At 36.0% G+C, this 13,981-nt stretch overlaps 1 protein-coding gene across 1 annotated transcript in view; it reads right to left on the reverse strand.

The window, feature by feature from the left end:
- Positions 1 to 999: 999 nt before the first annotated feature.
- The window catches only part of LOC110459728, a 111,296-nt gene continuing 98,314 nt past the window's right edge, over positions 1,000 to 13,981 (reverse strand). The window contains exons 58-69 of the mRNA XM_021512123.1: positions 13,351 to 13,414; positions 12,470 to 12,732; positions 12,144 to 12,198; positions 10,997 to 11,250; positions 9,725 to 9,779; positions 8,911 to 9,152; positions 8,210 to 8,303; positions 7,572 to 7,810; positions 5,763 to 5,823; positions 4,587 to 4,731; positions 2,737 to 2,828; positions 1,000 to 2,428 (exon numbers count right to left, since the gene is read on the reverse strand). Coding sequence (XP_021367798.1) covers positions 2,275 to 2,428; positions 2,737 to 2,828; positions 4,587 to 4,731; positions 5,763 to 5,823; positions 7,572 to 7,810; positions 8,210 to 8,303; positions 8,911 to 9,152; positions 9,725 to 9,779; positions 10,997 to 11,250; positions 12,144 to 12,198; positions 12,470 to 12,732; positions 13,351 to 13,414 — 1,718 coding nt within the window. The 3' untranslated portion in view covers positions 1,000 to 2,274. The remainder of the gene's footprint in view (positions 2,429 to 2,736; positions 2,829 to 4,586; positions 4,732 to 5,762; positions 5,824 to 7,571; positions 7,811 to 8,209; positions 8,304 to 8,910; positions 9,153 to 9,724; positions 9,780 to 10,996; positions 11,251 to 12,143; positions 12,199 to 12,469; positions 12,733 to 13,350; positions 13,415 to 13,981) is intronic.

The following is a 13,981-nucleotide window of genomic DNA, read 5'->3' on the forward strand; positions in this document are numbered from 1 at the left end:
AATTTAAAACGTTGCAGGTGCACACCTTTAACCATGACCTCCAACATATCTTAAGAACTATAAACACATCTGATACCAATCAAAGGTTATGTTGCCACAAAATCAGAAGGACTAGTTATAAGAAAAAGGAGAAGAAGAAGAAGAAGAAACATAACAGAAACACAATCACAGTATTGCAAGGCTGTACATAGCGCCCTACCATTAAAGATTTCTGTATTTTACAAAGCTGTACACTTTTCTCAGTATAAAGGTCACATAGACATACATTATGTTTATCTGTACTCTGCCATCCAACACATATATGCATATCAAATATGGTTATTCCGTGTGAAATAGATTGAAAGATACTGGACAAACGTTTTCAAACGATAACGTCAATTGCCAAAGCATTGTACTTTATACACTTAGTTGTCCCTAGATGTACTTGCATACCATATATGGTTACTCCTAGAGAACAAATAAAGAAGATGTGCCCCAACCAAACGTTTTCCAAAGTTCTGGTCAAAGGTCAAATAATAGGTCACAGTGAGTCGTACTGTGACCTACATGTATACTTGTATTTGACCCTCAGTCATCGTAAGACTTTGTATGAAATTGGTTACTCCTGCTAAAATAGTGTAGAAGATATTCCCCGGACAATATTTTTTCAAATGTTGAGTTCAAAGGTCAAACCATAGGTCAAGGTGACTTACTTTGTATATCGGGCAATCTAGCTGCTATTCCAAGATGTAAATTATTTAAGGATGGAAGTTTATAATAGCCCACCATCTGATGATGTAAAATTCGGGTACTGTCCACAATACAGATAACTATAAGGTCTACATTTTCAAACAGAAAGGTAATCAAACAGCAGGTCACAGCTGCAGACAAAGAAGTAATAGATTATAGAAATACCAACTGTTTACATGTATATAATTTATCCATTTACTTTTAAATTAGATTTCAGGACAAATAATTGTTAATGAAAATATATTTAAAAAATGATTTGCTAGCAAAATATATAAAATGATAATTATATAGAAACTGAGCTACGTTTGTACATGCATGTTTATATGGGCATTTGTATGAATGGATTACTCTTAAAGATATATACATGCACTTGACAAAGCCAATTATGAAATAGACGGAAAGCAACCCTTCTGTGAGGTACGTTTTCCAACAGAAGCTTAACAGATTCCTCCCTCACACTAGTACAGCTAGAAAAACAATGCATGCCACAACATATATATCGTTACCAATCGGTTTGCTTCACACTGGTCCGTCTGTTGGAAACAATTCAAAAAAAGATCACATTAATCAGTTAATTCAAAAATACAACAACAGTCCAATATGTTTCAACCCCTGACATATCAAACACTCAAGTGACCAGAAAACTTGCATAAGATGTTTTAAGTTTGAAAAGCTGAAAGGAACATTGCATTGATAGTATTTAGTAATGCCTCACATCTGTCGCTGTAAGAGATTTGAAAAAGTTCTTTCACTTGGCTAAGAGTTACACATATACACAAAACATCATATTAACGAACAATGATATAGACTACAATATCTACCGACAATGTTATCACTGATAACTGATAAGCTCCATTATTGACAAGTTTTATTTATGAATTCCACTTTTACTTTTGGCACGAAAAGTGTACCACCTAGCAAGCAACGGTTTATATACCAAACGTATTCATCATGTATTGCCCAAGTTACCATAGGTCGTATCTAAGCTTGAGCTAGTCGTTATCTTACAAGTCTAAAGGATCCAGTTTGTCAAATCCGCTATGCTACTAGGTGGAGCTGAAGTTTGACAGACAAAAAATCCCATGTATCGGTGAAAGACCTATAACTATATCTATCTGCAAACCACCCATATATATATGAATTACAGGTGGTAAACCTATACATATAAGACAGCCACCTATACATATATTTCCGATTGCCAAAAGGGCTGTTTTGGAAAGAAGAAAAAATAGACAACTTATACACAATAACTTGGTAATTTGTCAAAGACCACTTTTTACAAAATCTACTTTTTACAAAATCTGTACACCGAAATTATTCCTCAACAGTAATTAATGTATGGTCTCTGATCTGATGATGTCAATGACTAACTTTCAAGCTAAAAAAACTAATACTATGAAACAAGAGTCAACATCTGTTTGTGGGAAAGTCTAACATTATCCGTCCTAGAGCAGATTTTTGTACATAAATCCAAAAAGAAGTTTCACTGTAATGGAATAATTTAATTTAAATCGGTTAAATATAACTACCATCAAGTTTGGCCTGTCATAGATATAGTTTATTGTCATAGGCAGGGTTGTCATACTTTAGCGGGCCTTGGTCATCATACAAGGCTGGGTCACTAAAATGTTCCTTGTCAAAGGTGTTCCTGTTTCGAACATTGTCTTCTTGCTTGATAAGGTCCCCTTTCTTCCTGTGTCTGCAAACCAAACGATGAAGATACGTGTTTAACACTTGGGATCGCGGATTGGAAGAACTGTATGTCAAGGCGCAATGCAGTTTCAAGCTATTGAAATATTTTCATTAACAACATTGCAAACTGTTATGAATAGGTATTTAAATATGTTATACTCATAGTGAAGTTCAAAACAACAACAATACAGTTTTCTTTCAATCAAGTTGTTTTTTATGATTTCATCATGTTCAAGATTTTTATAAAATGTACGGAAAAATTAATCTTTCACAGTTTAGAGTACAAGGTGTTTTCTACATGAATATGTGTCTTACCTTCTTATATATATAACATAGCACACTATGATGACGATCAGTATGAATACAAGCACCCCGCAGGCAACCGCCACTGGTAGTATCCAGTCATCCTACAAAAAACCATACACACTCTCAGATTTAACGCAGAATATTATTATAGTGGTACTTAACATTGTTTTGACTTTATTTTGTAAATACACCTGTTCATGCACACTCACAAAGGAGACTCTCAGTTTAAAAAATGCAATTTTCATTCTTCACACGAAGTGCTATTTTGATTTCAGGATTAGATTCATAACACTATTTTAATACTCAAAACTCAGATTCTGTGTTCTAGCTTTGTTCTTAATTTCAGTGAGAAATTACCTTTTGAACATTCAAATTATTTCAGTATTTTTCTGTAATTAGCTGAGACATGTAGCCATCTATCACTCCAACGCTGTGTTGACCTTTTGAGGCCCATGTACGTTTAAGTTTAAAGGTCACCTTAGTTGTAATAATAATGTTATCTGCTGTTGTGAACTGACAAAAACAAATACATGTATCGTATATAATTCAAATATTGAACTTTAACAGTGGATTCCCTGGCAAAATAATGTTCGCCTGTGACAATGCATCAAATATTTTATAAAACTGCTAATTATACAGGTATATTTATTATTTAATATTTTTCTGATATTCACCGACTATAACCCCATGTCTGGCAATAATATAAGCCCACACCCGTTTTCCCTTACTTTCCATGCAGAGGGAGGGTACCCAGTAATAAGCATTACCCTCTTTCAATAAGATCATTGGATTATTTTTTTATAAGTTTTACATGTTACATGTTAAGCTAACAAGCAGGATGAGTCGGTATAATAAAAAGCTCACTTATTTTTATTCGATGTTTATATAGTGTAATTGAAGTCAAGTTTTCAAATTATCATGTTTAGTACTGTGTATGACCATCATTTTTGCTGAGAACAGCGTTGCAGAATCACGGCATTAAACTTGAAAACTTAGGGGTAAGATGAGCAGGGATGTTGTCCCATTTACTGGTGATTTTGACGTTTCCTAATGTCGTTTCTCAGCAATATCCTGAACATTCTTTATGGCAACATGTCACATGATTAAGAGGGCAAATTTAACACATAAACATTTTTTACTGCTGACGTGACTGGTATGTGTTGGCATGCTATCTTATTTAATAATGGGGCCAGCACCATGAAGTTTTAAAAACGGAAGTATATCACTGTTTACAAATATTCCTTTGAATAACGCACCCCATTTGATAATCCAGGCACTACAAGTGTTGTATGGTTACCACCCCACATACCATCCCAGACCACCTCACTACCGCCACAAAAACGTCCTGCCCACTGATGCAGCAGTTTAAAAACTTTACGCCTCCCAATACCATGTGACAAGCAGAACCTTGATTCATCGGTAAACAGAACAATGCTTCATTGGCTTAAACACAATGATATTATGTAGGGCCCTATAAAGCCGTTGTATGGTAAAATGTCAAATTGACCCTTTATAGGGTGCTGCGCTTTCATTTTGGCTACCTCAAACAGTTTTGGATAGTTTGGTCATATATATGATGACTAAGAATGTCCTGTCTGCCTTACCTACCTGAAAAATGCAAGTATGCAGATACAACAGCTTCCGAGCAATCGTTACGTTGGACCTTCATTGATAGAAGAGTAGTCTGCAGGGAGACGTGCTAACATTAATTCTTTGCTGATTATATACCCGTTATCTCTTAAATTAATTGTGATACTTGCTAGGCATATCGTGACACTGTTATTTAATATACATCTGTTGTTTTTCAATGACCGAAATTCAAGATCTTTCACCTGTAGTAACCATGATCTAATATATACCTTTTTATCGTCCTCCACTTTCTCCATTTTTGAATACATTGATTGTATATCGGACATCAGTTGGGCCTCATTTGGTCGTATTAAGTCCTCAACATCTCCGTTGTCATTCCTTTTCACAATATAGTCAACATCTGAAGCATGTTTTCTGTGTAAAGTTAAAGTTACAATGTCATGAAAGCATATTGATTTATACAAAATGCAATTAGCAGCATGTCATAAAAAATGTATTCAAGACTCCAGGTTGATAAACCTTTTAGATGAGACCTGTCCTTCGGACCAGGTGAAAAAGACATTGCCGTATACAAGTTACAACTGTAAGTGTAAAGATGTTTTACTTGTTGAAACTAGAAACAACTGAGAGATCAACCTTGTACCAGCCATTCAACATATGTGAGTTAAATTACATAGAAATAAGTTGATACTGAGGAACCAAAAAAAATACACTAGTGGGTCTTAATGGGCAGGTCAACTGAGTTGTAATATAATTATTTGTTGTTGTGATTCGACAAAATAAAATAATACATATCATCCAAATATGTGTTTTGACTGTGGATTCCCTGATGATGTTTGGGACTGACCAACACATATATATATAGTTGGTAATTGTTAGAATACAGTAAATAAGTATAGTATTAGAGTAAACTTTACCCCCCTTGCAAGAGGAAATAGTGACCCTTGGGTAATGAAATAAACTTTTTTTGATAAAGCACGCAAGCAACTTTCTATGAAGTACATTTGATTCTGGCATACATGCATCCTGGTCTGCCCTTCATAAACTATAGTAAACTTTACCTCCTTCCCAGGAGGACACTGTGGTAATTACAACTGTAACCAGAATGGCAGACTTAGGCACCCTGTCTGCAGTAAGAACTGTAGGAATAATTCTTTTGAGAACATTTTTAAACACAAGGGCATTCCTTCAGGTAAATCCAATCAATATACTTTCTTCATATTCTTCCAATGCATGTGTTACATGAACTGAGTATCATTCAAATTGGTGCTTTATTTTGGGAATAGTGTGAACAATGAGTTTTTTTCTCAGCAAGCATGTACTAGTCCATAATAAGGGACGATAACACTAATGGACATACTTAAATAACAACCCTTGAGGTAAGGATTGTGTGTACTAAATATTACTCAAATTGGTTCTAAACTGAAGGCAAAAATGAAGCTCACCCTGAGGGATCTGTGGCATTAGTGATGGACAACTCAATTCCAAGGTCATCTTCATTCAAGTCTGTAAATATAGGTATAAATGATGTACACATCTGAGTATAACATAGAATATAAACATCAGGAAAGGATGTCGTTAACCAGCTGTCAACAGATATAACCAACCAAATAGTCTTTGCATTCGTTCGTCCTTCTGGTGCAGCAGTTCTGGATAGATATAACATATTTCAGATGATTGTTTTTTCAAGGAAAGTTATTCCAACTTAGTTTAGTGAAGCGTTTCGTGATATATAATTCTATATAGACAGGCCAACGATCATGGACATACAAACTACTGTCTGTTTAAACATTAATAACATTCCGATCAAAAGACTAACAGGTTGTCATGAAGTAAATTCAGGTCAGTTGTAAGCTTTGTAAGCGGCAGGAATGTCAGGCAAACTTGTTTACATAATAAAGTGCAAACAGCTGATTGAGGTAAGTCAAAGTATATAAAAGTTATATTTTTACATAAATAACCGATTTATTAGTTCGTATATGTTTGCTGCATACGTGCAATAGAATGCTGTATTTGCAATGATAAATATGAAAACGTACTCTGTATCGTGCATGCATGGGCTGTATATATATATGTGTGTGTGTGTGTGTGTGTGTGAATGAGGTTAGATGGAGTGTAAAAAAGGCCTTTTTGGTTGTGTTCAACTTAATTATTATATATATTTAATAGATATTGTTCAGCTTAATTATGGTGTATATTTTTCATAGATATTGCTATTTTTATGTTTAAATTATCTTAATGTGTAAAACAGATAATTGATTAGTGTGTACGTATGTTGTTGGCTCTCGTCGCTACGGTCTGTTGAAGGGCCATACGTTTCTGGACCTGTGAAATGAATGATGACAACCTACCACCGTTAGTAATAGAGGCCCTGACGCTGATGACATTACAGTCTGCCAGCATTATACATCGACAATAATGCAGTGTTGTAGTGCAAGTTTATGTGATTATATCATCTACAGTCACTATCAGACCTAGCTACATCTGAGTGACTTACCTAGGATTCGCTGGTATGTGTGACCACGACAAAAATGATATTATTGGCTGGTATGTGTGACCACGACAAAAAACATGTGGTTGGCTGGTCTGTGTGACCACGACAATATCATGTGGTTGGCTGGTCTGTGTGACCACGACAAAAATAATGTTATTGGCTGGTATGTGTGACCACGACAAAAATAATGTTATTGGCTGGTATATGTGACCACGACAAAAAACATGTGGTTGGCTGGTCTGTGTGACCATGACAAAGACCATATGTTTGGCTGGTCTGTGTGACCACGACAAAAACCATGTGGTTGACTGGTATGTGTGACCACAACAAAAACCATGTGGTTGGCTGGTCTGTGTGACCATTAATAACATATTTGTGTAACCAGTTATGTGACTTAATGGGAATGTATAGTGAGAGGTGGACTGTGGCTACGGATGGGCAGTATAATCAATGATCAGATGGAAGAGGTTTGAAATGTACAAATAAGCGACATGAACTGATACTATGTATTTAGCTAAAATTCAATATGTGTACATATACATGTATCATAGGTCATTATCGGGCAATAGGGAGAGAACAATTTTGTTTGTGTGTGTGTAATGGCTCTTACATATGTTTCATATCATGTATTATACTATAAATAAACTGTATATTTCGTATTTACGGTTCTTGCCAAATGTGAAAGGGAATCAACATTCGTTTCACATATTACGATTGTTTCCTAAAATTAAAAACACTTTTGAAAGAAATAAAATGTTACCTTGATTTTTCTTTAGAAAGGCATCCTTGACAGCAGCCTTAACCTTGTCCTTGTCGTCCTCACTAACGAGACCTTTGACCTTGAGCTGTGCAGCCAGGCGTGGCTGACACAAACACAGCTTTGTGTTTGCGGCCTTTAGCCCGACACTGACCTCTTCGTCTGAGGGTGTGTCCAAAAACATGGAGCTTGGCTCCTCCTGGTTCAAGGCCACAGTGAACTCCACAGGACTGATCTCATGACTGTCACAAAGTAAAAAAGTGATCACAAACTTTAACATTAAAAGTAAAACGTCTTTTAATTTTCAACATATTTAATGAGAATACACTGTTCACTGAAATAATAGCAAGAATGCTAGCTATGCTTTGCATTTCAGATATTATTGTGAACATATACCTCTACAGAAGTACCCGTTGTCATGCATAACATGTAAAAATTACTCCCATATCAAAAATCTTATTTTTCAAATTGTAAATCTAAAAAATATGTGTAAAGATATGAATAGAGGCGGACATATTTACCCCTCATCACCCGACCTGGTCCCCATCCCTTGGACCAGGAAATTATTGAACAATTGAAAAACCTATATACAATGTAGTTTGTACTTGAAGCTAGCAAACTTCAGAGAATATATATTTTACCCATCATCGTCTACTAATCTGTAGGATTCAGCTGCAGCACGCTTCTGGCGATGTTGTACTTGCTTAAATGAAACCGTCAGCATGTTGGCAATCTCTGAAAAAGATATGAAGAAGTTTAGAACAGATTTACATGTTTCCGAATCCCTTTGTTATAACTCTGGTGACATGGTCGACATTCTAAACATGAGATTCCAGTGGGATCTTTGTCCAATCTTCGTAAGATTTTCATTGGTTCTAAGCAAAATTGATCTATTATTATCGTGATTTTTTTATGAGTACATGCATGTCATTTTTCCTATCAGTCTGCAAATGAAGTATTCTAAACTCAGAAGCAATGGTAACCTTCATATGAAATTTAAACATGAGACCCAGATGGCCTGTATCGCACTTTTGATATTTAAGCAATCATGGAAAAAAAGTTCTCAATAAAAGTAATTTTGTAAATGTTTCCACATATTGAGTATTCTTGGCTTAAGAATGTTCCAGACTAAACTATTCAGATCAATAAATCTGTACTGAAGGAGGAATTTGAATCCTGTTGATTCAGAAGATTGTAAGGTCCAAAATCGGGACTCTCCCTCCAAATAGGGCGAGTTGCCAAGAATGTAGATGTAAAAATAACCTGGACTAACTCAGCGTTATATATAATACAGTATCAAGGTTTGTTATAAAGAAGGATGACTATATCTGTATGTTCTCACCGGTGTTCTTTGAGGTCCACGTTGTCCGCATTGCTCCAGCAATATTTGTGAAGTTGAGCGTGGCAGGGGAGCCCTGTACATGTACTTTGTTGTATTTGAGGGAACCTTTTCCACACTGACCAAGATTAACTGAGGTCAAAGCTGTCTCGACTTTATCGTAAGATGGTGGCTCAATACCACTGTCTTCTGGGTCAGTCTTGTTTACGCTGACCACATACTGGACCTTCATTGTGAAGAAGTCCCTGAAAGGCAATACAATAGATCCAGCTGACTATAAAATTCTTTTTACCAAAGAAGTGTATAATAACCATGATGAAATAAAATAAAAAAGGGCGGACTATTTATTTTAGGTTTGCTGAACAGGAAGTGAGATTTTCTTACTATCGTAAGAGTTATAATGACACAAAGAGGTGGGTTCATGAAGAAATATTAACATGCAAAGTCATATTGCTAAAATTGAATAAAAATAGCACCTGTATTTTATTGTTTATATCAGAGTATTAGCAAATCTCAAAGAAAAATTCATGTTATCGTCATAATGATAATGGCATTAATTATATCCAAGTTTCACATTTACGATCGATCGTGGCCCATGTTCCTTATTTCTTTTACACTGAACATACATGTTTTACTTTTAAACACAAAATCATATCATGTTTTTTCCATAATATCATAATAAGTAAAACAATTGATCAAGTTGATACTCAAGCTAATTTGACTGCGTGAAATTACTGGTCATATTTGGGATAAAGTAACTACATTATATCATATATATACTTATAATCTGTGAACCATGCACTGTGGAAGTACATACCATAAGGATGTCACAAACTTCCTTTGAGAGACAATATTCAGGTCAGATGTTCCTGCTACAAATACAAAACAAGTATAATGCTTACAATTTCAACATAATTTTGCCCTACAATCATGGATACCTCGCATAATATTTTTTCATTATGATGAATCACAAAGCTTTGAAATTATCTTTCCGTTAAACCAAATACCATATTTACCTTTAGAAGTCTATTCAATAAGAAATTTCATTATATTCTAAAACAAAATTGGATATAACAACAACAAAATATTTCTCATCAAACTTAATCAAAACCATGATGGAAAGGAAACGAAAGAGTATATGCTGCTAAAGATAAAAGAACAATCTGACCGAGACCTGCTATACCAGACACTTTAGGTAGCTAGGGGGTGTTACACTCACCCTTAGTGTTAATTTGCCTGACGCAGACCTGCTACACCAGACACTATTCCGTCTTTGCGTATTGCAGAGGTATCTTCTCTTTTGAGCAGGTATTGATTGTTACGTCATTGGTTTATGTGAGAAAACTACGTCATTTTCTCAAAAATTGATGACGTTACTCTCACAAACAAGTGACGTAACAATCAATACCTGCTCCCAAGAGAAGATAACTCTGCAATACGCAAAGACGGAATAGATAGCTAAGGAGATGTTACACACACCCTTAGTGTTAAGTTGCCTGACGCAGACCTGCTAAACCAGATCTAGACACTACAGAGAGCTAGGGAGATGTTACACATACCCTTGGTGTTAATTTGCCTGACCCAGAGCTGCTACACCCGACACTATAGATAGCTAAGGAGATGTTACACACACCCTTAGTGTTAAGTTGTCTGACGCATACCTGCTACACCAGACACTCCAGATAGCTAAGGAGATGTTACACTCACCCTTAGTGTTAAGTTGCCTGACGCAGACCTGCTACACCAGATCTAGACACTACAGAGAGCTAGGGAGATGTTACACACACCCTTAGTGTTAGGTTGCCTGACTCAGACCTGCTACACCAGACACTCCAGATAGCTAAGGAGATGTTACACTCACCCTTAGTGTTAAGTTGCCTGACGCAGACCTGCTACACCAGATCTAGACACTACAGAGAGCTAGGGAGATGTTACACACACCCTTAGTGTTAGGTTGCCTGACTCAGACCTGCTACACCAGACACTCCAGATAGCTAAGGAGATGTTACACTCACCCTTAGTGTTAAGTTGCCTGACGCAGACCTGCTACACCAGACACTCCAGATAGCTAGGGAGATGTTTCACTCACCCTTAGTGTTAAGTTGCCATGCCTGCATCAGTGCCTGTGAGAGAAGTGTTACATTAACCCTGCTTCCACCCCTGAGATACACACTCCTGATACGCCCTCCATATGATGTGATAATGTTGAAATTGTTGCGTAGATCTGTCGACTTATTTAAGGCGGTAAAAAGTTTCGTCTCTAGGTCTGGAATGGACTTCTCCCAATTCTCTGTAACTTGGCCATCAATCTTCACAGCGTAAAGTAATTTGTTCACCGTAGCACTGAAACAAGGTAGCACATGTCATTTTAAAGTTTGGTAAAATGGACAGGAGTAATACACTTTGTTCATAAAGATGTCAGGGTGCTTAGATCTTATAAATGAATTATATTATAATATTTTTTTTATGTAGATATGCTAGTTTTTAAGCAAACTCCATCTTTAAAAGGTAGCACAATGAGTATGTCTCTTTTTATTTAATAACTAGAATTGCCACCAGAATTTAAGACTTATTGCAAGTGTTACATGTACCAAGTATCGTTTAAATCCGTGGAGTACTTTGAGAGGAGAAGTGTAAAACACATTTGAAAACAAAGATGCATAACTCTACAATAAGGGGAGGTAACACCAATTTACATACTTCATTGACATCCCCGTGCTTAAGGGTTCCGTGAACCATCAGTCATTCAAATTGGAGTGGTATGTTTTGAGGTATTGTGCAAACAATATATTTTCCCTTACATTAACCTAAAATAACTACATAAACACTTGAAAAACAGCCGGATCGAAATATCAATCACAGGTGCTCAACTTTCATGACATTTGGCTGAGTTGTGCAGACAAGATTGTGCTGGTTAATTTGTGTGAAAAAGGCATAACCCCCAATGAAATATGCCGGATCAAAAATCCCTTAATCGAAGGTGCACAACTTCAGAAGTTTCATTAAATTTGTTGTTTTTTTCTGGAAAAGATTGTGTCAACAGACAGAAAGACAGGCGGACCGATGGAATGACGGGCGTATAGGGTGATTCCAATATGCCCTCTAACTTTGCAGGGGGTAAAACGAATTTCTTTACTTTCCCTATTTTGTTTACCATTGATGACACCAGAGTGCCTACAAAAGCTATTATTCAAACAGATGAGCTAAAAATCAGGAGAGAATAATAATTTCCAAACCTATTGTCCTTGGAATGGAATTTTTGGTTGGCTACAACATCAATCTTCACATCACCTGTAATCATGAAGAATGCCAAATACAACATTAGCATTGCTTGAATATCATTAAGTTATGAGTAGACATTTTACACAGAGTAGACAGCAACTATTTTATCTATATCATAATATTTCCTTGTTTTAAAAGAAGGATGTTTGTGTATAAATTAATGTAGAAACAGAGTAAAAGGTACAGAAACATAAATAGAATGTGAGATATGATACAACGTCACTGATAATGAGAGGTGACGAAAATCACAAAATGAGTGTTCTGTTAGATTTACACATACCAGAAACAACATTCCAAACAGTATGGATCATTTTTTCCAGGTTTGCTCGATCAGACTTGGTCAATTCTGTTACGTGCTCTGCAAGTTGGAGACCAAGTTGGAACAAACCGCTCATGCGGAATGTCTGCTGCTGACCGCTGTACACCTGGCCTGACTGACCACTAGAAGTCCAGGCTGAGGACAGTGCTGGTGATGCTCGGTAATTTGGGGTCAAGGTCATGCTGTCCTTCTCCACAGTAAATACCAAGGTCGACAACTTTAATCTAGGACAAAAGTGAGAAGTAAGAATGTAGGTTATTTTATACATTTCAAATACATCTAGGTCCATTATCAAGAGCTAGAAATGTGTATGAAAATGCGTCCTAAATAAACACTAAGACCAATCTGTTAACTAGGTTATCTCTCTCAAAGATATCTCACCTATTTACTTTGTACTAATATGTGTACGGCTTTTTCTGTGACAAAGTTAAAAGGTCAGTATTTGTTATCAGAACTAAAACAGCTTGTGTTTTGATTAAAATTGTCCTGATACATTAAAACGTCAAAAATGTCTTACCAAATTAGAGACCTGATGACTATCTTTAATTTGTAATTTATATCAAAACTAATTACGCTTGGCCAGGGTCCTGCCAGGATAATTTGCGAAACAAAAAGTTGAAATTATCCAAATGGAAGTTGTGGAAAAGTTCAAAATGTTTGCAATCTTAGATTTCCAATCAGCAAGAACAGTAACAATACTCATCTAGTTTGATAAAGAACTGTTGGAGTATTGGGGGGTCTTGTCATAAGAACTTTAATAATGTTTGAAATATTTCATACTGAATACAATAGGCCAAAAGGGCCGGTATTGCTCACCCATATATCCGCTAAACACAACTTACCCATACTTGCCTACCTCTTCCTCCCTTTTAACAATGGCCACAGTGTAGTTGGACGTGGTGGTACCTACAGGAACATAGAAAACTGTAATAATGCAGAGACACAATCTACAATGAGTTATGCAAATTAAGTGATGTACATCTCTACATCTGTACATTTTATTTGTTTAGTGTTTACTTCCCTGTTTACCTGTTAATTAAGGGCTGTACTTCTCTGTTTTATTTGTGAAGTGATGTACTTTCCTGTTTATCTGTGAAATGCTGTACTTCTCTGATTTATTTGCAAAGTGAAACCTCATTAAAACAAGAGGCCCAATTGAACTGTATCACTCACCTGTTAAGTATCTCAAATATAGTACATTCAAAGAGAGGTGCAATCTGTTTAATTATGCAAAGTGTTGTTACTTTACCCATAACAGGTTTTTGATGGAAGATTTTATTACCTGATACTCTACACATTTTCATGAATCTATGCGGTACGATTTGAACTTATTGTAATAATCTGACCTCAAAAGTTTGTCTAGTTTTTCATGGTTACTCAGAAGAAATCGTTTTAATGTTTTAACAAATGTGTGACCTGTGGACATTCGTTTGAATAAATTTCTTTGCCCTTCATCACAAGCATTTTGATGTT

This window comes from Mizuhopecten yessoensis, unplaced genomic scaffold (genome assembly GCF_002113885.1).
Source record: "Mizuhopecten yessoensis strain PY_sf001 unplaced genomic scaffold, ASM211388v2 scaffold10201, whole genome shotgun sequence".
Lineage (NCBI taxonomy): Eukaryota > Metazoa > Mollusca > Bivalvia > Pectinida > Pectinidae > Mizuhopecten > Mizuhopecten yessoensis.